Raw genomic sequence first — 24,657 nt, 5'->3', positions numbered from 1 at the left:
CGTCCGACAGTTATATATCTTGGCGGGGAAAATGTGGCTTTCAGTTCCCGTGGAGTTTGTTTCTTATTTTTAAACCTGCCCGCGCGCCTCGTCCTCCACCTTTTTTTTTTCTACCGGCAACACGTTTCCCGGTTATCTCGCCGTCATGTCGGGCTCTCAGCTGCTCAGACTGCGGGTCAACGAGCGACTGGAAGCGGCCGTTGAGGAGATCTTTGGTCTCGTCGAAAAGACGATCACGGAGTACGAAGAAGAAGCTGTCCGCTCCAAGAGAGAAATCGGCCAACTGAAGCAGCAGCTCGAGCAGCTGGTCGTTCTAAGACCCAAAGTGATTTTAACCAGAGCAGGTTTGTGACGTCATTAACGGACGTTAGTCTCTTGCCGGTTGCTCGGTATCCGTTGACCGTTATATAGACTCAGGAGCCATAAATATAAGCACCACTAAAGGACAAAATTAAATTAAACTATAAACATTTCCAACTTCCGGTTACGTCCCGTTACGTTATGGGATGGACTGTGAATGTAGTTTTCGTGAGTCTCCCATTGGTTTGTGTACTGCTGTTTTTTAAGTAACAGAAGCCTCGAGTGCCTCGATTTGGCCGTCGCCATGTTTTTTCGCAACCAGTAAAATGGAAGTTACCATATTTGGATTGCATCAAAACGCAACAAATTTCACCTTCTGGATTAATCAGGCATGAAAATCCCTCACCTTTCGGTGAAATTCGCCGTTTTGAAACCGAATTTGGTGACCGACGTGAATCGTGTAGATTCCATGAGTTTTTTTTGGGAGGGGGGTTATTCAGTGAACTGCCTGCAGATGCGCGTGCCAGAAGGGAGCGCGAGTGCATGGTAATATAATATTTCATGGTATATCTAAGTTAAGTTACCCAGGAGCTCTGTTGACATAGACTTAGCTAACGTTAGCTACAGCTTGATGAATTGAGTCATTGAACACAACAGGAGAGAACGCGATGTTAGGACGCGACGTTTTTCCCAAAAAGTCACCAGGCGTTTTTTTTCTTTAAAAAAAAAAAGTACTTAGAATACCTATCCACGAGTTGTGTCTGGATGACAAAAGCTTTCAGTTGTACTTTGGGCTGAGCAGAAGTCAGCTGGAGCGTCTTCTGAGCAGCAGAGTCCTGTTTCTATCTAGAATTGTAAAGCTCTTTTACATGTGTCAGTTTTACACGTTCATGCATCCCGTGCATTTGATTTATCCTTATTTTTATTCTTATTTTTTGCTTTTTATTCCCTGTAGAATCAACTGTAAATATTCAATACTCCCAATTAAATATCCATGCTCCCTCCTTATTGCACTCTGTTTCATGTTTAGCATCAAATGTTTGTTGTGAAATGTTTTGCACCCCAAACTAATGTTTACAATGTTTACCAAGGGAATAAATCAAGAGGGAAGTATAGTCATATATATAGACTTCTATACAATCAGGAGTCGCCCCCTGGTGGTCATTAGAGAGAATGCAGCTTTAACACAAAGTATAGACTTCTATGCAACCAGAGGAGTCGCCCCCTTGTGGTCAGTAGAGAGAATGCAGCTTTAACACATGAACCCTAGACTTCTATACAACCAGAAGAGAGTTCATGGTCTCCAGGGTTATAATGTGTGTCCTCTCTGTCCTTTAGACTCCCAGCTGGTCTCAGAGGAACGGCCTCCTTCATTGCAGCAACATGAGACTAAAGCAGAAGAGATTCCTGTTCTGATCCAGCGTCTCGGTCCAGACATGGAGGTTGATACTTGCAACAAAGCTGAAGTCAAGAGGGAGATCGACCACCTGAAACAGCACGTCGAGCTGCCGGCCGTTTTAAAAGCTGAAGTGACATCACTCAGAGCAGGTTTGTGTGATCAATGATGAAGGAAAAGGCCACAGATACAGGAGCTAGAAACACGTGTTAGTCTGAGGTATTTATCATTTTAAAACACCTTGAAGTACCATAAGTAAAAGTAGACTATTTTATTCTACTAGACTATGATTATTCACGCCTTAACATAACTCATTTTATTTACATAGCTCATTTTATTCACTGTATTTTCTGATGATTTAACCTATAACGTAAGTAAAGCTGTGGAACAAAAGGTACATTAATTGCCTCCAAGATGTAGCATGAAACAAGAGTACTCAAGTAACTAAAAAAAAATCTCTGCGTTTTTTTAGACACCCATCAGCTTTGTCCTTCACAGCAGCCGGACTGTCTTGTTACTAAGGAGGAAGTGAAGACTCACGATGTGAAGCAGATCAGAGAGAAGGAGGAAGAGGAGGAGATGTCCATCAGTTCAGACATGGAGGCTAATGCTTTCAACGTGGATGAAGTCAGAGATTCTGATTTCGAACCAGACGAGTACGATGAGCTGCTCTCGTCTTCAGAGGCTGAAAACGACGACGACGAAAGGACCGAAATGGATCGTTCATCGTTGCTTCTTCAGAGTCGAAGCGCTGAGCTGGAACAGCCTCGGAGAGGAGACAAGTCCTGCCGTTTTTGTGGTGAACATTTTAGCAAGGACACTTTGCTCATAAGACACGTGGCCACGAGTCACAAAGGGCACATGGCGTTCAGATGCCTGCACTGCCACAATGAGTTTGAGCAAAGGTACCGGATGGTTGTGCATGCAAGGATTCACACGGGTGAAAAGCCCTTTCGTTGTAGTTTCTGTGACAAAAGCTTCACTCAGACCTCGGGTCGTCTTGTCCACATGAGAAAAAAGCACATTGGAAAGAAACTTGGCACAAATCCGAAAGAGACCTTTACGTGCTTAAAGTGCAACAAGGAGTTCAAAAGCAAGCATCAGCTTGTTTTGCACGCAAGAGTTCACAAGGGTGAAAAACCCTTCAGCTGCGACCTCTCCGGCAAAGCGTTCGCTTGGAAATGTAACCTTCTTCTGCACAAGAAACGGCACTCTAGTGTCAAAAGTGTGGAAAACCCTTCGGTTGGGGCTTCTCTGACAAAAGAATCACCCGCAAATCAGTGCGTATTATTCACATGCGGGAGCTGAAACCTATTTTATCCCTGTAACAAATGTGGCAAGATGTTTACCAACACAGGTTACTGGGACAGTCACGCTGAACACTGCAGAGGTTTGCATCGGGAATCATGCGCTATGACTTTTGTTAGAGATTCGCCTGTCCGTTTTCCCGAAAAATGTGAAAAACGGCGAGAAATTGTTTCTTTCACTTGAATGGGGTTGTGCCCACAGCAACTCGCCATAATTTAACGTAGCAAGCCTGAGAAAGCGACATAAATTTGAAAATCACAGACTCATGGTTTAAAAAACAATTACATCGGCAAACTGCATGCTGGGTAAAGCCCGGCCACTCAGTCACACATCCTGTGTGGGCGGGTTTTACCAAGAATACTGTTTGGTGGTGTAATTCTTTTAAAATTTGTTTTTGTAGTGAATGATCAGCATCCTTCAGGTTTGTTTATGTTCTGACCTGGTAGTTATATAAGGATCCTTTTCTGCTTCATAACAAGTTCAAAGTTCTTCAATATGGGGAAAACAAATCTTTTTTTTTTTTCTTTTTTTTTTTTTTACCAGTTTGCCCTCGTCTTGTTGGAGTTTGGGCTGAAACAGTGTTTTGAGCAAGAATCTCAATTTACAGTCTTAACATTCAAGCATTACTTGTGTTTTGTTTTAAAGAAAAATAAAAAATACAAGTTGTGTTATTAAACTGTCTTTTTTATTTTTTGTTTTCAAACGGCAGCCTGTGAACAGTCATCCAGGTCGGCAGGGGGCGCTGGTGGGAATCTCCCCTGTACGTCATGACGTTGCACCGGAAGTATCAACTTACGTCGTCCCAAGTTTATTTATATTGGAGGAAATATGTAGCTTTCTGTTCCCGTGGAGTGTATTCCTTTTGGTTAAAACTGTGCCCGCGCGTCTCGTCCTCCACCTTTTTCCCGGTAACGTGTTTCCCGGTTCATCTCTCCGTCATGTCGGGCTCTCAGCTGCTCAGACTGCGGGTCAACGAGCGACTGGAAGCGGCCGTTGAGGAGATCTTTGGTCTAGTCGAGAAGACGATCACGGAGTACGAAGAAGAAGCTGTCCGCTCCAAGATAGAAATCGGCCAACTGAAGCAGCAGCTCAAGCAGCTGGTCGTTTTAAAACCCGAAGTGATTTTAACCAGAGCAGGTTTGTGACGTTATTTATGTAAAGTTACCTGCTTGATGAAGAACCAGGTACTCTCCTACCCCCACAATGCATTGCATTACAACCGGGATTTTTTTTTTGCATTTTTATGTGATATCAGAAAAAAATAAGTCAAAATTGGTTAGGTGATATTTAGAAAAAAAATTCTAATTGAAAGATTATTGAAACCAAAAAAACTTAAAATGTTGCCTGCATATGTATCTTCTCTTAAATAAGATTTGGTTCTATGAATCACCTTCAGAAGGCTCATAATGGTTCTGGGTCTTCATGCTGTTGAACCGGTAGGTTTATAAACATAAATATTAATACCTGCATGCGTCTTCTGTCTTTTAGACACCCAGTCGTTCTTTGAGGAGATCTTGCCGGACCACCAGGACCAGCAGCCTGACCGGCCTCCGGATGTGGAGGAGCCTCGGCCCTGGGCCTCTCGTGGGATCAAAGAGGAGCCGGTGACCCGGCTCATCAGTCCTCACGCGGAAGCCGAACTCTTGACCGAGGCCGAAACTGGACGTCCGAAACCAGACAGAGAAGGGGCGGGTTCAGCGCCACCTAGCGAGCGGGTGAATCACTGCGCCGGTCCGGACTGTGAGGAGGATCTACTTCAAGTCAGACTTCCTGAACCAGCCGCTCAGACAGACTTTCAGCCGTTCCCAACTTTCGGCTCCTTAACCGTGACATTGAATCAAGACGACGACGACTGCGCAGCTTCGTCCTCTCGCGTCATCGCCGCCATCCACAGGGCGCGGGGTCCAGACCTGGCGTGCCACCTCTGCGGCGAGCGGTTCACCGGGGACTCGGATCTGCTCGCGCACATGGACCGGATCCACGCCAGGACCTTCAAGTGCTCCGAGTGCGACAAGCGCTTCGCCTGGCGGGGGCACCTGGTGGCGCACCTGCGCATCCACACGGGCGAGAAGCCGTACCGGTGCTCCGTCTGCGCGCGCTCCTTCGCCCAGAGCTCCAACCTCAACGTGCACCTGCGGGTGCACACGGGGGAGAAGCCGTACTTCTGCAGAGCGTGCGGCAAGATGGTGGCGCGCAGCAATCACCTCAAAACTTGCGGCAAGACGCGCCCCGAGAGGAGGAGGGCGTTCCACTGTTCGGCTTGCGGGAAAACGTTCCACGCCGCGGCGAAGCTGCGCGCGCACGAGAGGACGCACGACGGCGGGAGTTGATCATCAGACTTTTGTTTGGTCGGCACTTCTTTTTTATTCTCGAGAGCTCGTGATCCCTCTTGCATGAGCAGAGTGACGTCATAGCATTCATAATGCAATAGAACCAAATGTGAGGAAAGATGGAATAATAAATTATGACTGAAACTGTTAGTGTCTCACAGCAGCGGCTACATCTGATAATTAAAGTTTTTATTTTAAATTATATTTTTTACTTTCACGTAGATTCATTCAGCTTTTTGTTTGTTTAATGTGTGTGCAACATTTTTTTTTCTCATAGATAAAAGTCTGAATCAACATTTCACTTAAATAAAGTACAATCTTGACTTTACAGTTAATAAAGCCAAAAGTACTTATGACATATTTTATAAAGTATCATTACTGACACTGTAGTTTATAAATTGATCGCATGTTTTGTCTTTTAAGGTAAAGCAAAGAAAATATTCGAAGTAATAGAGCAAAAATCAAACACCAAGTTAACTGAATAACTCAATTTAAAGTAAAACGTAAAATATTTCCCTCTGAAATTTATCAGTGTAAAGTAAAACAATTTAAATATTCAACCTTAGTAAATGTATTTTCTCACTAATCCAAATACATATGATGTATGGAGGACAGAATATGATTTAAGTATAAATAACAATGACATTAATAAATGTATAAATAAATACAGTAAGAAACTATTTAATATAGGTGAACGTAAAAGTAAATGTATGTATTTATTTGATTAAAAACTAAATATTCTTAGTACTATATTAGCATTTTCTTCAGCATTTATTTATTCCAGCATTTAATTATTCTCTTATGTGTTAATTTCTGTATTCAAATATGTATTTATCTATTCATATTTAGGACATTTCTCCATAATATTGTCGGCTAAAACAAAAACAAAAAAACAAAAAAAGTGCAGTACCAAGTCTCTCCAGGGGGAGGCAAGGTTGTCTTTTGAAATATAGATCGTCTATTTTAAAGACGAAGCACTTGCTGGTCAGCAAAAAAATGAGTAATTACACCACCTAGAAATGTGACGGAGTGAGAGCTCATTTTACTTTGTTATTCATTCTTTGAACACATCTTTGTTATCCGGGAGAATGAAGGCAGGAGATGGAGAGCCGAGCTGCGGCGCGAGGGAGACGAGGAGGACCGAGCGTGTCGGTAAATAACACAATGACAACAATACAACATAAGTCTCTTCTGCGTTAATGTCTGTCCTTTAAGCTCCATTTTAAATAGACACTCGTCAGCGTGTGTTCTTTTTTAACTGCGGTACCGGGAGCTAATCGGCCCGGTAACGAGATACCGGAATGCGGTTCCGACGTCACGTCACGTGACGCACCTTTTAATTCGCTTGTGCACGACCAGCGACCTGCAGGGGGGGTTACATATAATGATTTAATTATGAGCTTAAAGGTGCAGATGACACTTGTCTGTCACAGAAGATGAAGAAGAAGAACAAACATGGCGGGTGTTCCTGCTCAAATTCATTCATGTTGCGTTTGTGTTATAAGTCGATTTGAGGTTGTGGGTCAGTCCTGGAGTGTTTATGTTGCAGGTGCATACGGGCTCTGCTGCTCCGAGAGGCTCAGAGCTGCGGGATCAGTTTACTTATGTTTCCACTCCGGGACGATCACATCTCCAATAGATGTGCACGTGAAACACATTTAAATGTTGCATTCTGTTTTAAAACAAAAAAACAAATTGTGTGTACCGGTTCTACTGAAAGCCTGAACTGAACCACCTGGAAACCAGGAACTGACCAATTTGTGTTAAATTTATCGTTCCGTGCACATCCTGGTGCTGTCCTCGATGCGTTCAACATTTGACCAACATTACAAAAAAAAATAGACATTAAACAAACAAATGTGTCGTACAGAAAACTAAATCCTGCTCCTCTCTCTGCTCTCTCCTCCTCTCAGGTGCATGAGGCCTTCAGGTGCTGCTAGGAGAACCCATGGAGCCCGACATCGTGCCGCTGCGCGCCTCCTCCCCGCCTCTGCTGGGCGGCTGCGAGGAGGCGGAGGAGGCGGGATCGGAGGAGGACGAGTTCGGGGACTTCGGGGGATTCTCCATCATGGTGTCCTGCTCTCATCCCGTTTACGCCGATCGGACCGACGACTCGGCTCGACCGCCACCCGGCAGCTTCGACCCCATGGCGGCTGAACAATCGCAGCCCATGTCCGGCCTCACAAACGGGTACCCCGAAGGAGACCCCGCCTCCCGGTGCTCTCCCGGGGAGGAAACCGGGTTCGCCGACTTCACCGTGTTTGCGGAGCAGACGGCGGCGGCGGCGCATCCCTGGTGCTGCGGCTTCAGCCCCGCGGAGGGCAAAGAGCGGTGGGACGTCCGGGCGGAGCACTCCGCCGGCTCCGGTCCGGGACGCCCCGCCGGCTCCGGTCCAGGACGCCAGGTCGTTCTGGACTTCGAGCCCGGACCCTGCGGCGCTCAGGAGGCGAGAGATCGACGGAGAGGAGAAGGAGGAGGAGGCGCGGCCCGCATGCAACCGACTCAGGACCGCCGTCCGGCTCAGGAAACCGCAGCCGCAGCTTTGGATCGTCTGCCCGAGGAGCTCGACCCGCCCGGGGACCGACGGGAGGAAAGGAAGTTTGCTTTTAAAGGTTTTAAAGAGAGGCAGAAGGACGGGGAGTCGGCCGCGGGGACGGAGCAGAGCGCCCCCGCGCTGCCGCAGACGGTTGGCGCTTACGAGTCCGCTTCAGAGGACCCGGCGTCCTTCTCCGACGACCTGTCGCTCGAGTGTCCGTCCGCGGACCTGGAGCCCAACGTCTCGTCCCTCGCGTCGCACGAGGACCAGACGGACTGGGACCGGACCGACGACGAGGACGAGGAGGAGGGCGACGAAGACGGACTGGACCACTGCCGGCACCGCGACGGCGGGTTTCACGACTGCGGCCGGTCCGCCACTCAGGGAACGTGCGCTACTACCTCCGGCCGGTCGATGCCCGCAGAAACAGAAGACGCGACGACGCAACCGGCCTTCAAAGGCCGCGGCTCTTCCTCCGAGCACCTCGGGGTCAGAGGTCGAGGGAACCTGCCGCCCAGCGACAGCTTCGCGGATTTCTGCTCTGCGCCGACGCGGGAGGACGAAGACGGAGACGGGTCGTGGGCGGAGTTCAAGGACCGGAGAGCTGTGGAGGAGGAAGACGAGGAAGAGAAGGTGGAGGAGGAAGGAGAGACAGGGATGCAGACGGGCGGGAACACCGAGGAGGAGCTAGAGTGGGCGGGGCCACACGAGAGGAAGAGCAGCCTCCAGGTGGTCTTCCGCATGATGCTTCATTCTTATTGGAAGGACTTTTCCTGAATTATTGGTCCTTCAAAAGATCGATTGTGTGTATTTAATTTAAAAAATATTGTTTTGTCTGACTAGGGCTCACTGTCCTGCCGTGTCCGGCAGCTTCTCCTGGCCAGTTTTCCAGAGGTACAGGAGGAAGAGGAGGAGGAGGAAGATGTGCCGAGTCTTGGTGCTCTGCTTCACGCCCGACGCCTCCCTGACAGCGAGGAGGAGGAGGAGGAGGAAGAGGACGGGGACGAAGAAGAAGAAGAAGAAGAAGAAGAAGAAGAGGAGGAGATGCCTGAACTCGGCCTCAGATCGAAGTGGTGAGGTTTCCTTCCTGGTGATGCTGGTTTATGATGATGATGATGATGATGATGATGATGATGTTTCTTCATCCTTGTCGCCTCTCAGGATTCATGAGAACCTCCACGATGCTGTCGGCCTCCAGTTCCAGTGGGGCGGCTCGCACGCCAACCGCACTCTGCTCCGATGTCTCGGGGTGGAGACCCGGAACATCGTGAGTCCAGCAAAGCATTAAAATACACAAAATAAAGTGTGTGTGTGTATATATATATATATATATATATATATATATATATATATATATATATATATATATATATATATATATATATATATATATAAACAGATATACACGTCTTTATTCGTTTTATTTTGTCTTGAAAGGTGTTCATCGGCATAAAGAAGCAGCCGGTAGCCGTGCCTGCTTTTGCTTCCAGTCTGGTGAGTCGACTGCAGGACTTTCATTTACTTTAATAATTAATAAAAAAGTGTATTTATGTCCCGTGCGTCCGCCGCTCTGTTTCCTCTCCTCCTCAGGGAATGCTGGAGCCCACCAAAGACTCGCCGCCCGTTTGCACGGCGGCCTCCACCGACGCCACGCAGGTGAATACACCTGTGGAGTCATTCAGGAATGAGATTAAGAGAACAAGACGTTAAAAAAGTTCAAAGTTCATATACAGTAAAAATATCAAGAAGTCATACATCAAACGATAATGAACGTGTAGTTCATATAAATACGGTCATGTATAAAAAAATGGTGATTTAATTGTAATTCACTGGAGTTGAATGTGTTTATTTGTCAGTTATTTGGAAGTGATTAAGGAGCCGATGATGTGTGAGATTTAAAAAACAAAAATTAAACATACGAGATAAGGAAAAAAACAAGCATGAATATAAAATAAATATTCTGCAAATTAGTTTGTTTTTATATAGCTAAACTAGTGTATTGCTGCTCGTAATATAATTTAAATCAAAATATTAATTTGCCACAGTCTGATTTATGTGTGCCGCTTATTTTGTAGCGTGTTTATTAGAAAATCACAAAGAAATAATTTCATAAAGATAATCACTTCTGACAAGAAAAGAAGTTAAAAAACAAGAACCGGTGAAAAATGAAGTGTTGTAATACCACAGCATGGCCAGCAGAGGACAGTGTTGTAATGCTACAGCATGGCCAGCAGAGGGCATAGTTGTAATGTTACAGCATGGCCAGCAGAGGGCAGTGTTGTAATGTTACAGCATGGCCAGCAGAGGGCAGTGTTGTAATGCTACAGCATGGCCAGCAGAGGGCAGTGTTGTAATGCTACAGCATGGCCAGCAGTGTTATACTAAAGAATAGTCAGCATATACATTGAGCCGCCACCAGAGGGCACGAAAGCCGCGCGTAGCATTAGCTCCTCCCCTGCGTTGTGTTTTCATATTTAATACTGGTTCCTCTCTGTGTAGGCGGCGCCTCCTAACAGCCCGCCAGCCTGGAGCAGCGGCGGCCTCGTCCTCCCTCAGGACGGTACGTCCCCCCGCCGGGCGCCTCCCTTCTGGGCCTGGAAGTAGAGCCGCAACCCGCGTGAGCGTTTCCTCCGGGCGCCGCCTCACTTCCTTGCTTCTGCTGCTGCTTCTTCTTCTTTTAATTCTCACGCTGTGTCCCCTCCGCCCCCGCCCCCTTTAAAAAAAAAAAAAAAAATTAAAACATCCAACAGGAAACAATTACCGGGGAAACACTGTGCCGGCTTCTCCTCCGCTGATCTTTACCTGCTGCCACCTTTTTTTTTTTTTTACAAAGGCAGATGACGAGCGCACTGTTACTGTGCCTATGTGTTTATTCTAGATTATTCTGTCTCTTCCAACCGGAACCAGAATAAAAGCCTCTCTGATCTCTGCATGGTGGCGTTTAACGGATGAGTTTCTCCAAAGAAGCATTTTGATTTGATTTAAACTCGCTGGACTCTTCCAGTATTAATACTTGTTCCCAGTGCATGAAAATATGACTCGCATTTAAACTTCTGACTTTATTTGAACACAAAAAAGTGTTATTTTGTTCGTATTAGTTCGTAAAAAAAAAGGTTTCATGTCGGACAAACTTTCTGTTAGAGAAGAAACCAAAGTAAAAAAAACAAACACACAGAACAGCCGTCGCTCTTTGCTCAGGAAATATTTGATTTATTTATAATTACATGAAGTAAAGTAGTTTTTAGACGTTAAAGATTTCTAATTCTTAGTAAAATTTTAATTGCAAAAAAAGGTGATTTTATTGTAATTCACTGGAGCTTCATGTGTTTATTTGTCAGTTATTGGGAAGTGATTATGGAGCGGATAACAAATTTAGATTTAAAAAAAAAAAGACAAAAGAGACTAAAAAAATAAAAAACATGAATATAAAATAAATATTCTGCAAATTAGTTTGTTTTTAAATAGTTAAACTAGTTTATAGCTGCTCGTAATAACATTTAAATCTAAATATTAATTGGCCACAATCTGATTTATGTGTGCCGCTGCGTGTTTATTAGAAAAACACAAAGAAATAATCTCATAAAGAGAATAACCTCTGACCTGAAAAGTAGTGAAAGACAGTGTCGTAATGCTTAACAATGGCCAGCAGAGGGCAGTGTCGTAATGCTTAACAATGGCCAGCATAGGGCGGTGTCGTAATGCTTAACAATGGCCAGCATAGGGCAGTGTCGTAATGCTTAACAATGGCCAGCAGAGGGCAGTGTTGTAATGCTTAACAATGGCCAGCAGAGGGCAGTGTCGTAATGCTTAACAATGGCCAGCATAGGGCAGTGTCGTAATGCTTAACAATGGCCAGCAGAGGGCAGTGTTGTAATGCTTAACAATGGCCAGCAGGGGGCAGTGTTTTCGCTGTAGGAGCAGAAAATACATTATAGTAACAAATCAAAATAATTAAAGTAATTTAGATTAAAATAATCAGCCACTAAAACAACAGGATATGCACTTCATAGATATTCATATTTTGTTGTAGTTTTATTATTATTTTTTCATATTAAAATATGATATGAAATCTGTCTTTTTTTTATTTTTTAAATGTAATTTGTGATTATGTTTAATCCGTGGGAGATTATTGTGACAATAGAAATCATTTGTACTGCTGTCACTTTATGCTGCTTTTTTATTTATATATGTTTATTTATATACGTTTTTGAAATCAAATCATACCTGAAGTTCTCTCCGTGCGTCATAACCGATGCAAAGTGTTTCTCCAGCCGTAGAGACAGTGTTCCACGATGAGTTGTGCCTTTTATGCCAGCAGTTGTTTTCTAAAAGATCTTTTTTTCTTTCAGATTTAATGTTCAAATCCAGATTCAATGCACTGAGGAAATCCTTGTAAATACTGAAATAAATCAGAACTTTCTGCTTCTTGGTTTCTTCCCTCGGCTTCTTTTCTCCTTTCTGCTTTTCTCTCTGGTCGAATGCAAAGTTCCATTTTTCTCATTTTACTCCAGTCAAAAGGTGTGAAACAGTTCAGGAGTCCAGCGCTAACATCTGGGATTATAATTAAAACCAAAGAACACTTTACTGGATTATTTATACAAAAGTCTGGATGCTAAACTATTTAAAAATATGTGTTTTTTTCCATTTTTATCTCGTATTACTCGCAGTATTTCTGTCCAGTTAGAGATTTAATATCCGGCTCCATAGTGGAGCTTTGTTTACATTTCTAATAACAATATAATATATAGTCATAAATACGTTTATCAAGTCCAAACACTTTACATAATTCAGATTATTTCCTCGATCACAAGGCCTAATTAAATAATTTAAAAAGGTTTCATATACATAAAACCCTGAATAACGTAGATAATACGTTCATATATGTGTTACTGGTATATTAGTTTATGATATTGCACATAAAAGAAAAAATATATTTAGTAAAACAATAACATTGTATTTTCATAAAAAACTTGTATTTTCATAACTCTATTTGCTATATTTAGATTTATTATATAACATAGCTCTTTATGTTCAGAGTATCTGTGTGAAATGTTTGACTTTGATTCAGTGAAGTTTATTTTGTTTGTGGATTTGTGATATTTTTCGAGTGATGACATCATAAAGGGGGCGGGGTCTTTTAGGTCACAACTCTTCATCTTCCAATGAGAATGATAAAAGCTGCAGTTTGTCTCGCAGGAGACTCGGAGATTAAATATATAAATATATTAAAAAAACATATTTGACAACAAAATCAAACGTGATGTTTCTTTTCAGATATTTCCACCGTTTGGTTTCAGTGAAGTTGGATAAAAACAACTTTGTGTTGCTTTTTGTTTGCCGTGTTTGTCGTTCTCAGTCCTCGAGCCTCCTCCTCTTCCTCCTCCTTCCCCTCCTCTTCCTCCTCCTCTTCCTCCTTCTCCTCTTCCTCCTCCTGTAACGACCCGTTGCCTCCCCCCTTGTTGGCACAGACGGCTCCGCTCTCAACTTGGATTATTTTGGTCCTGAGGAAGAGAGCGGATCCAGCAGCAGCAGCAGCAGCACTCCTCCTCCTCCTCCTCCTCCTCCTCCTCCTCCTCCTCCTCCTCTTCCTCCTCCAGGTCAGATTGTATTCTCATTCACAAGAAAATACACATATATATTATATATGTTTATAGCTCGTGACTCCTCTTGACGCTTGTTGCATGTTTTTCGCTCTCGCTCGTCGTGGTCAAAGGCGTCGACCTCCAGCTTCTGGACGCGTTGAGCCGCCTGATGTCCGGCGCCGAGAGGAGCGCCGCCGCGCCCGTCAGGTGAGCCGGCGCCGCCATCTTTAGATCACAGCCTCATTCATGAAGCGTCCGTGCAACGAACGAGTGTTTTGGTTTGCTCTTCCTCAGGAAACCCCGGCGGGATGAAGATGAGGAAGAGGAGCCGAGTCGGGAGGCCGGCGGTGTGATCTCCGCTCTGCCCGACCTCTCCTTCATGCGCGCCAAGGTGCTCATGTTCCCCAGCGAGCTCCGACCCGCTGGAGGAGGCTCCCTGAAGCTCCACTGCAGCGCATGACTCAGGACTCAAGACTCAAGACTCAAGATATTAAAGATTCAAGATATTCAAGATTCAAGACTCAAGACATTCAAGACTGAAGATATTCAAGACTCAAGATATTCAAGACTCAAGATAATAAAGACTTAAGATATTCAAGACTCAAGACTCAAGATATTCAAGACTCAAGATAATTAAGACTCAAGATATTAAAGACTCAAGATATTCAAGACTCAAGATATTTCAGATATTCCAGCTTCCAGACATTCTTATTGTCGTGTGCACAGATAACAGACGTCACTTCGTACAATGAGAAGTTTATTCTGCTCCGTCCTCCTTACAAACAGACTTACAACACACTTAAGTTATAAAAAAATGGATGAAACAAAATAAGTTCCCATATATGCTAAAAGTATAAGAACATATCTAAAATAATGCACAACAAGATGAAGACAGTATTGCACAAAAACAAGAACGTTGAGCGCTGCGCTTCACGTCTGTTCACTGGAGACTTCAGCTGCGTTTCATGGTGTATTTTTTATTTATTTTCATTTTGAAACATGTTGTCCTATTTTTTTTTGTTATATTATTTTAGACAAATTGAGACTTTATATTATATTTTCCTTCCCTGTGTGTCTTCTGGTTGTCTAAGAGAGTTATTTGGCTTCTAATTCTAGTTTTAAAATTTCTTTCTACAATCAATATTGTTCCACAACCACAACATAAGTATTATTCATGTGATTCATTCTTTAAATGTTTAACACCTTTATACATTTAATTTAGCTGCAAAAACCTATCAGTGATAACAGTGATGCTTATGGCAAATTGTATTATTACAAATATTTCTCATTGTGCCCATACAGACCTATTTCTTTATTTAAACTGGCATAAAAAAAACAACCTGTATTATTATTATTATGTTTCCTGCTATCATATTCGGCTTTATTATTGTATTTGTCAGAATAAGAATCAGGTCAAGTTGGTTTTAACAAACAAGCAATAAACAAAGTGAGAGATGAGGCAAAAGACGTGAATATAAAAATACATAAAAATAAATGTGTACAATTGATCTGTTTTAAAAATTAAAAAATACAATATGGATATTATAAATAAACTGCATATATATGTATGTATGTATGAATGTATATATATATATTATATATATATATATATATATATATATATATATATATATATATATATATATATATATATAATATATATATATACACACACCAGTGAATTCATTTGTTGTGATTGTGAAGAAATCAAAGAGTTTTGAGGATGGTGCTCTTCTCTCGGCGAGCGTGACGTTCCTGTGACAAACCGGAAGAACAGCCCTCCCTCCTTTTCCCTCCTCCTCTTCCTCTTCCTCCTCTTCCTCCTTCCGGCTTGCCCGAAGAAAGTTGAGGGAGGTTCAGCGGCAACCGGGCTCTGACACAATGGACAGCCAGGGAAGGAAAGTGGTGGTCTGCGACAACGGGACCGGGGTGAGTTTCCATTTCGTTTCGCCGCTGCCGTTTTTTTTGCCGCGCTCGGAAACCCCGTAGCTCTTTTTTTATGAGTTGTTCATGATGAACGGGCTCCACTGCCCGAAACCGGAAGTGTGGCTGTCAGCGGCCACGCCAGCTGGCTGTGCGGCTCAATGCGACCCGTTTCACAGCGTTTGTGGGCATACGAGGCGAGATATAGCAGCTTTTAATCCTCATGAAAGTTTGTTTCAGGGTTAAGTATCGAGGGGAGCAGGGAGACTGTTGCTAGGTAGGTTAGCGAGGCCGTGTCAGGTGAATGAGGAACCACCTTGTGTTTTTTATTTCCTGTTCGTTCTTGCAGCGACTTCCCTCATAGAAATGTCACCAAACGTGCTGTTTGCAATGCTTTTTTTTATGGCCCTGGAAAGATTGCATACTTTAGCCTCCTGTGCATTCTTTGTTTTTACATATTTAGCATGTTTTTACAGGACAGATGAGGCGTTTTGATTGGCTGACGGGCTTAAAGGAAGTAGAATGGTGATAAACAGAATGGGAAGTAGCTCAATGTTGATCAGCTGCTCTACATTTATCCAGCTGGTTTAATACTTCACTCCTGAATTTAGGAGATGTTTCAAGCTGTTTGTTGACAATACTTCTTGTCGTCCATCCTGCAGATATGTCAAGCTGTATTAAAGTGTCACACATTACGCATCACTGATCGCACTTCCTTTCTTAAAGCCAGTCAGCAGTCAAAGAGGATGTTGACTTTTTTTTTTAGATGTAACTTTTGCAAAAGGAGCTGCTGCTGTGTGTGAGGGCTGAAGAGAGAAGTCAAGAGGAAGTGACATGTCGTCAACCCCTTTTGTGTATTTTTATAGTCCTGATGTGTGCTGTGACGCATCAGAGGCCAGTGTGACCTGTGAGCTTGATTCATGTTTTAACGGTTCAGGTATTTTATTCTTTCAGATCCTATAACTGTTGCAGCTGAGTGAATTTTTCGGGTGATTTCGCTTCAGAGATTAAAGATATTTACACTAAAAATATGCAGAAACGTCTGAGCGGATTTTAAGAGGAAAAATAACCAGAATTGTATGTTTTTTAAATAACGTGAAATAGTAGGCCAGGTGTTCTACCACGTTGCTGACTCACTCACTCACTCACTCACTCACTCACTCACTCACTCACTCACTCACTCACACTCTCTCTCACTCACGCACTCTTTCTCACTCACTCACTCTCTCTTTCTCTCTTACACACTCACACACTCACTCTTTCTTACTCACTCTCTCTCACACACTCACTCTTTGTCTCTGTATCTCTCTCACACACTCTTACACACACACACACACACACACACACACACACACACACACACACACACACACACACACTCACAGGCATCTAAATGTTATTTAAGCCCAGTGTTTTCAGCAGGACTTAAATGTATTTTCTCTCTCTCTCTCTCTCTCTCTCTCTCTCTCTCTCTCTCTCTCTCTCTCTCTCTCAGTTTGTAAAGTGCGGCTATGCAGGCTCTAACTTCCCCGAGCACATCTTCCCTGCGCTCGTTGGGAGGCCCATCATCCGCTCCACCGCCAAAGTGGGAAACATCGAGATCAAGGTGAGCAGCCGCCGGACGCCGACTTTCATTTCATTGAGACAGGAAGCCGAGCGCAGAAGAGCAGCGACGAGGAAAACAACCAGTTCACACGCTCATGGAGTCATGGAAGTTTAAAATAGTTATTTACAGAGCTGGAAAAACCCTTGAATTTGTGTCATTTAAGGTTTACTGTATGCTTTGAATCCTCATTGTTAGTTTAAATACTACAATTTATCACTTTTTACTGTTCACACACACATTTCACACAATGTTTGCTCATGGACATTTGGTTTAAAGTCATAGAAGTCTGATTCCCCTCTTTAAGAGCTGTTATTTATCATTTGTTATTATTATTTCATGTGTATTTATCCCTCCTCCTCTTCCTCCACGTCCTCCTCATGACAAAGTAGAATGCCCAGAAGATGGTGAGTCTCAGGCTGTCGTGTGCCTGCTGCTCTGGAGGAGTTGTGTCGTGTCTTTTAATCGCAACCGCAAAATGCATCTTTGTGTTTGTACTCACACGTCGACGGCCTCTCTGCTGCATCCCGGGTTGGTTTCCCGCTCAGTCCGATGCGTTTGCTGCTCTCCTTCTCTGCAGGAAGATCGCAGCTCTTATCGACGGAGAAGCTTGAAAAGAGATTTTTTTGGACCGACTCATCGTTTTGTCTAGAGCCTCTGATCTGCCGGCTGCGGCTAAAACGATAAAGATTGTGCACTTGAACGCGTCGCGGGGTCTGCATAGTTGGAGATGGAGATCTGCTGCCTTTTTTTTATTTTTTTAAATGAATTGCGACCACGTGGAGGCAATTCCTGCGACCGGCATCTTCCATAAAATGGCCGCCGCCTCGCATGCGTTGGGGTTGAACGCTGCTTCAACTCATGCAAGTGTGGTTTTTTTTTTTACCGAAGCCCCGACGGGTGCTGGAAGTGTTTCCAGGTGGAGATGTGCATGGACCTAAAAAATAATGGCTTGTGAAGCATGCTGGGTAACTGAGTTTTTAAATCAAAACAGGGGCGACTTTGTGAGAGGTCCAGGGCCTCAGGAACCAGGGTTCTGGGTTTCGAGAAGGGGGAGGGGCTTCGCCATGATTGCCATCTCGCTTGACCTTTGACCCCTCCAACCAGGACCTGATGGTGGGCGACGAGGCCAGCGAGCTGCGCTCCATGCTGGAGGTGAACTACCCGATGGAGAACGGCATCGTGAGGAACTGGGACGACATGAAGCACCTGTGGGACTACACCTTCGGCCCCGAGAAGCTCAACGTGGACTCGCGCAACTGCAAGATCCTGCTGACGGAGCCGCCCATGAACCCCACCAAGAACCGGGAGAAGATCATTGAGGTGTGTGTGTGTGTGTGTGTGTGTGAGGATGAACAGTGTATATTTCTGGTAAACCTGCTTCACAGAAGCACAGGGTTTTTTTTTTGGGCTTCAGTCAGTCGCATTTCGTGGAATTTTATTTTACATAATTAATATTCATATTTAATCATTTTCTTTTCCCCGCCTCCTCCTGCAGGTGATGTTCGAGACCTACCAGTTCTCTGGCGTCTACATCGCCATTCAAGCCGTGCTGACTCTGTACGCTCAAGGTAGGACGCCACGCAGGTTCTCTCGGTTCCACGTTCTCTCTGTTCTCCGTCATCAGAACCTTCGGCCGCGTTCCAAACCTCTCTTCCCTCACGAGACGCTTTCTCAGCGTGGCTGCGTTTTCAAACCGCCGCGCCTTCGTCAAATAGTTTGTGCAAACATTATGTCTCTGATCTGGAAACCAGACGTGGAATAATGTTCTAGCCAGAACGTCTAGACGCTCACGTGAGCGTTTACAGCACCTTCCATCCTTTGATCAACCTTTTGTTGACACTCAGCCGGTGACGAGCCCACGAGACACCGATCAGCGCTTCCCTCACTTTGTAAAACAACGCTAATAACCAAAAAGAAACCCATCGGCTCGGCAGGATTGTAGATTATTAACACGTGTGTGTGTGTGTGTGTGTGTGTGTGTGTTAGGCCTTCTGACCGGCGTGGTGGTGGACTCGGGCGACGGCGTGACGCACATCTGTCCGGTGTACGAGGGCTTCAGCCTGCCGCATCTGACCCGACGGCTGGACATCGCGGGCCGAGACATCACCCGCTACCTCATCAAGGTACCGGAGCCCAAAGGCTTCATGACGCTAAAATCATGACATCACAACGCCTCAACGCCACGACATTACAACATTATAACATCACAACGTCACATCACCTCAACGTCACGCTCAACGTTTCTATTTTAGTTTCCATTCGGTGTTAGAATCACTTCTTACGCACTTTAAATTTCTTTCTTTTAATAATCTTTAGTCGCTGTATTTGACTTTTTGTAGTTTAAATTAATTTTCTTACTTTTATTTATGTATCCATTGTCTTATATTTTGCAGTGGTGTTAGTATTATTTCTTTAACACGATTTTCATTCAATTTTTCATTTTTTTCTGTTGTAATCTTTCATAAAACTCACGTTACATTCTAGATACTAAGAAGTGACTTCATTCTTCTTCCAAAATGGGGTTAATTCATATTTTCATACCTTTCCAGTGTAAGTTGAGTCCCTTTTTTAAAGGGTTAGAATCAGCGTTTCTCTTTAGCTAGCTCGTTCTCTCTGTTCTCCGTCATCAGAACCTTCGGCCGCGTTCCAAACCTCTCTTCCCTCACGAGACTCTTTCTCAGCGTGGCTGCGTTTTTAAACCTCCGCGCCTTCGTCAAATAGTTTGTGCAAACATTATGTCTCTGATCTGGAAACCAGACGTGGAATAATGTCTTTAGCTAGCGAAAGAGAAACGCTGATTCTCGCTAGCTAGCCTTCATGTTCTTTGTCTGAAGATCTTCTGGTCTTCTTGTTTCTGTTTAAATGAATACGTCTCTCATCCGGTCTTCTTCCCTCCCTTCCTCCCTTCCTCCTCTTCACCCGCGGGTGCAGCTGCTGCTGCTAAGAGGCTACGCCTTCAACCACTCTGCAGACTTTGAGACGGTGCGCATGATGAAGGAGAAGCTATGCTACGTGGGCTACAACATCGAGCAGGAGCAGAAGCTGGCGCTGGAGACCACGGTGCTGGTGGAGTCCTACACGGTGAACACTTTAAGTTATATTTTAGCGAGTGAGCCGGGGTTCGCACTCAGCTAAACGTTGCAACGTAGCGCCATGCTAGCTTGATTTTTAAAAGTCAATAGCGTACGTCGCGTGCAGTTTACACAAACGGTGAAAGGACGAGCTAAGACTAGCTGGCTAGCGACATCAAAAAGATGAGGCAGTGTATTTGTATTTTTTAAGTTTATTTGTATTTTTTATAAGCCAGTGACTGAAAACCCACCAGCCAATCAGAACAGAGAACTCACCCTGGCTAAGATAATCATCTCTTGCTTTTTGGTTTCTAAAGTTGATAAAATAGTTATAATTTAAATTTTTTTTTTTAAATGTAAAAAAAGGGGAGGGAGCTAAATGAGAGACCTGTCAATCAGAGGTAACGTCTAACTGAATATGAGGATAAAGAACATTTTCATTTTTAGGGATTTTTTCTTCTTTTTCCTTGATTTTCCTCCAAAAACACGAGGACGGCTGGCGGCTCGATTCTACTAACTGTTTTCTCTGGGACTCGAACACCCGGCTTGCTTTTCTTTCCCCTCCTCCTCCTCCTCCTCATCCTCTTCCTCCTCCTCCTCCTCCCTCGCCGCTGCACGCTTTACCGAGCACGTGTTGTGTCTCGGAGCTCACCGACCGTGTGTGTGTTTGGGTGAGCGTGGGCGGCCGTGTGTGTCTGAACACGCACGTGTGTGTGTGTGTGTGTGTGTGTGTGTGTGTGTGTGTGTGTGTGTGTGTGTGTGTGTGTGTGTGTGTGTGTGTGTGTGTGTGTGTGTGTGTGTGTGTGTGTGTGTGTGTGTGTGTGTGTGTGTGTGTGTGTGTGTGTGTCCGAAAACAAGGAGGGCAATGTGTGACTGTGGGGCCGAAGGGCCCTGAACTGAGCGTTACATCATTTCCTGTGCAGCCGCTCTGCAGCGGCGGCTGCCGGGAGACGCTTCCTCCCACTGCCCTCGGCTGAATGAAGCCTTTTTATAGACACACACACACACACACACACACACTTTGACTGGCTGTATAATATTTCTCCGTCGAGCTGTGTCGTACTTTAGTTCTTCCAGTGGAGACTTTATGAGTCATGCATTAAGCCCCGCCTCCTCAGCGCTGTCTTGTGTTCTCTTTCTTTTCGCCGTCTCTCTTCATCTCGTCTCTCTCTCTCTCCCACACACACACACACGCCTCCAGCTGCCAGATGGCCGTCTGATCAAGGTGGGAGGAGAGCGGTTCGAGGCCCCTGAGGCTCTGTTCCAGCCCCACCTCATCAACGTGGAGGGCGTCGGCGTGGCCGAGCTCCTCTTCAACACCATCCAGGCCGCCGACATCGACACCAGGTGAGGCCGCGGGGGAAGACGAGAGAGACACACACACACACACACACACACGCGCACACACGCACACGCAGATGGGAGGTGTCGGCTCTCTGAAGCTCACATATTAAACTAAATATTTCTCACACACCAGAGAGCTGCAGGGAGACTGATCCTTACATATTTAAGAGAGGAAACACACACAGACACACACACACAACCACCCCGAACACACAGACTTAGACACACATATACACATACATACACACGCACACAGACACACACATACATAGAGAGACACACACACACACACACACACACACACACTGTGTGCTTGTACAGATTCTCTTCTCTGTTGAAAATGAACGATGCGTTTCGTTCATTTTCAACATTTTGGGTCTTAAACCACTACTTCCTGTCCTCTCTCCTCACCTCTCCTGTCTCCTCTCTCGTCTCCTCTCTCCTCTTCTCTCTCCTCATCCCTCTCACCTCTCACCTGTCTCCTGTCTCCTCTCTCGTCTGCAGGTCTGAGTTCTACAAGCACATCGTGCTGTCGGGCGGCTCCACCATGTACCCGGGGCTGCCGTCGCGTCTGGAGCGCGAGCTGAAGCAGCTGTACCTGGAGCGCGTGCTCAAGGGCGACGTGGACAAGCTGTCGGTGAGACGCCGAGTCCTCAAACGCAGAGTTCACCACCGCCAGGCCTCAGCGGGGGCGCAGTGCACACGACCGCCACCGGGGGGCGGTGGAGCTCAACACACACACACACACACACACACACACGCGCACGCACACACACACACACACACACACACACACACACACACACACACACACACACACACACATGCGCTTTAAAAGAAATGTGTGTGTGAGGGGGTTCTTCTTCTTCTTCTCTACGATAAATAATTTGGTTTGTTAAAACGTCCCCGCGTTCCGGTTCCACTCCGGAGAGATTTATTTTTTTTGTAAACAAAAGTCTGCAGATGAGTCATCGTCACTCGTCGGCCCACGCCGGCAGCCGGCTCCTCCGACTGTTCACCTCCTCTGGGAATAGAAAGTCCTCCGGTGTGTTTCACTTTCCATCTGCCTTTTCAAAAGGTTTGTCGTCGTTTTAGTTTTTCATTCTGGGTGTTTCGTCTTTAAATCTCAAACGAGTCGTCGTGTCTCGACGTGACTTCACGCTGATTTCGAGGCGTTTTGAGAGTCGCATTGAGACCAAAACGAAGCCGAAAGAGACGGAAACGCTGCACGTTATGAATAACTTTACATTAATAAACACGATGGTAGATCTCCCCCTCCTCTAGAGCGGCCACTACGCCTCCTGCACACTCACAAACATGTTTAAGGAACCTCAAATTAATGCCAATACTTGTGTTTATCGTTTGTATTTGTTCAGCAAAGTCTTGAGAAAAAAATGTATATCTGCAACAAAAATCACTTTTAAAAGATATTTTGATGGTAACTGTGAACATCCAGCATGATATGAGCCAGATTCCCCCAAAAAGCCTCCTGGAGCGTCAATAAGACACCTTTATGGAAAGATTAGGACCTAAAGAATCAGAACCTGCAACAAAAATCACAATAAAACAAAGTCTTGTCCTGTTAGGAAGGAGTTTCAGTCAAGAAACTGTGTCGTTCGGTTCAAAAATTTGAAAAATTATGTATTTTAGGCCAAAAGATTGTCTGAATGAGGCATGCTGGGACTTAAAATAGCCGTGGGAGGAGTTTCCAAAAGGTTAAAGAGTCATTTGTTTGCGTCGGTCTGGTCCTCAAACATGCATTTAATTGCACTTCATGAGGCTTTAAATGTTTTTTTAATTTAACATGAGTCCTACACACACACACACACACACACACACACACACACACACACACACACACACACACACACACACTCTCTCTTTAATCGCCTCGTCTTCTTGTCGTTGTGCAGAAATTCAAGATCCGCATCGAGGACCCGCCCCGCAGGAAGCACATGGTGTTCCTGGGCGGCGCCGTGCTCGCTGACATCATGAAGGACAAAGACAACTTCTGGCTGACGAGAGAAGAGTACGAGGAGAAGGGAGTGAGGGTGCTGGAGAAGCTGGGAGTCACCGTCAGATAGACACACACACACACACACACACACACACACACACACACACACACACACACACACACACACACACACAGCAGAGTATAGATCTATTTCCTCTTCTTCTCTCGGCTCTTGATATTCTTCAACCATCAGAGGGAATCGAACCTTCGCCTCCTATCTCCTCTTTCCTCTCCTCTCCTTCTTCTTCCTCTCCTCTGGTGTTGGTTTTAAGTTGTTTTTTTTTTTACTCGTGCAGAAAGTTTAATAATCGGGACGATTTCCTCCAAAATCTTGTTTGTTTGTTTGTTTGTGGGTCAGACTTGGCGGGTAAACAAAGCCCCTGGCTCGTTGTCGAGGTAACAAAGTGATGTAAACGTTTCAGTGACGTCACAATCCGGGTCCACGCGGCTTCCAGCTTCTGACCCGCGTGAGCGAGGACTGATCACTTTCTCTAAAATGTAAACATGACATCATGATTTATTTGGCTCCACTCATCCCGCCCCTCTGTGATTGACAGGTGTTGCGGTGCTCTAAACGGAGTGTTTTGTGTAACAGAAGCTCCTCCATGTTTGTTTCTTTCCATGAATGATTAATCCACAAAGGGACAAACGCACCGGGACTTCATGTGGAGTGTGTGTGTGTGTGTGTGTGACGGTACTTATTCTTTAGGGGGGGGGGGGGGGGGGGGGGCTATGGGAGGGCGGGGCTTAGTATTTGTTCCTCCGCCTCTTCCAGCGGTTTTTAGGAGATAAAACGGTTGAAATACTGTTGAGAGTGTATTTAAGTCTCCATGCCCGCTGGAGACGCTTCTGTTCTGAGTTTTAACACAAACAAAAGTGTGTGTGTTTCTTTTCCTCTTGAAGTGCTGAATGTTCACTTGATCGCGTTTTAATGTACGTTTTTTCTTTTTTTGTTTCCGTTTTTTATGTTGTTTAAAGCATAACTGGCTAACGCTGATTTAAATAAAGAAAAGTGATTTATACAGCTGTTTGTTTTTATTAAACACAATCTGAAGTGACTCGATGACTCGCATCACGGAGAATATTTTACCTTTTTTTTTTTTGCTTTAAAAATGTTAAGTGATAATCAAATTATTGGTCTAACAATCATTCCAGCTCCAGTTGAAGAAGTTTGTTTTGTTTGATTTTCTTTAGTGAAAGAACTCAAATCTTGTCGATCAGAAACAGTTCTGAACAATATAAAC

At 44.7% G+C, this 24,657-nt stretch overlaps 3 protein-coding genes across 5 annotated transcripts; all 3 read left to right on the top strand.

Annotated features, from left to right (window-relative positions):
- Positions 1-15: 15 nt before the first annotated feature.
- LOC137779748 (zinc finger protein 271-like) lies at positions 16-5,893 on the top strand. Its single transcript, XM_068567926.1, has 5 exons — positions 16-344; positions 1,639-1,848; positions 2,169-3,002; positions 3,725-4,141; positions 4,493-5,893. The coding sequence occupies exons 1-5, from the start codon at positions 146-148 to the stop codon at positions 5,332-5,334; spliced, it is 2,502 nt and encodes an 833-aa protein (XP_068424027.1). The 5' UTR covers positions 16-145; the 3' UTR covers positions 5,335-5,893.
- Positions 5,894-6,102: 209 nt separating this feature from the next.
- LOC137779536 (histone-lysine N-methyltransferase SETD1B-like) lies at positions 6,103-14,772 on the top strand. The gene is made up of 10 exons (XM_068567407.1): positions 6,103-6,486; positions 7,248-8,599; positions 8,714-8,943; positions 9,032-9,137; positions 9,308-9,364; positions 9,461-9,526; positions 10,370-10,430; positions 13,339-13,467; positions 13,557-13,659; positions 13,747-14,772. The coding sequence occupies exons 2-10, from the start codon at positions 7,283-7,285 to the stop codon at positions 13,910-13,912; spliced, it is 2,235 nt and encodes a 744-aa protein (XP_068423508.1). The 5' UTR covers positions 6,103-6,486; positions 7,248-7,282; the 3' UTR covers positions 13,913-14,772.
- A 469-nt stretch (positions 14,773-15,241) lies between these two features.
- LOC137779991 (actin-related protein 2-A) lies at positions 15,242-24,116 on the top strand. 3 transcript variants are annotated; one of them, XM_068568279.1, is made up of 9 exons: positions 15,242-15,381; positions 16,871-16,981; positions 18,086-18,301; positions 18,477-18,549; positions 18,968-19,104; positions 19,913-20,062; positions 21,254-21,399; positions 21,901-22,033; positions 23,310-24,116. In XM_068568279.1, the coding sequence occupies exons 1-9, from the start codon at positions 15,334-15,336 to the stop codon at positions 23,478-23,480; spliced, it is 1,185 nt and encodes a 394-aa protein (XP_068424380.1). In that variant the 5' UTR covers positions 15,242-15,333; the 3' UTR covers positions 23,481-24,116. The 3 variants fall into 3 exon arrangements, with proteins under 3 accessions (XP_068424380.1, XP_068424382.1, XP_068424381.1); XM_068568281.1 differs by lacking the exon at positions 15,242-15,381 and adding an exon at positions 15,514-15,652; XM_068568280.1 differs by lacking the exons at positions 15,242-15,381; positions 16,871-16,981 and adding an exon at positions 17,375-17,385.
- Positions 24,117-24,657: the final 541 nt, after the last annotated feature.

Source organism: Clinocottus analis, unplaced genomic scaffold (genome assembly GCF_023055335.1).
Source record: "Clinocottus analis isolate CAN_PGR_092001 unplaced genomic scaffold, fCliAna1.0.p SCAF_8, whole genome shotgun sequence".
NCBI classification, from domain to species: Eukaryota; Metazoa; Chordata; class Actinopteri; order Perciformes; family Cottidae; genus Clinocottus; species Clinocottus analis.
The sequence above is the reverse complement of the archived record's forward strand: the minus strand, read 5'-3'. Positions and strand labels throughout refer to the sequence as shown.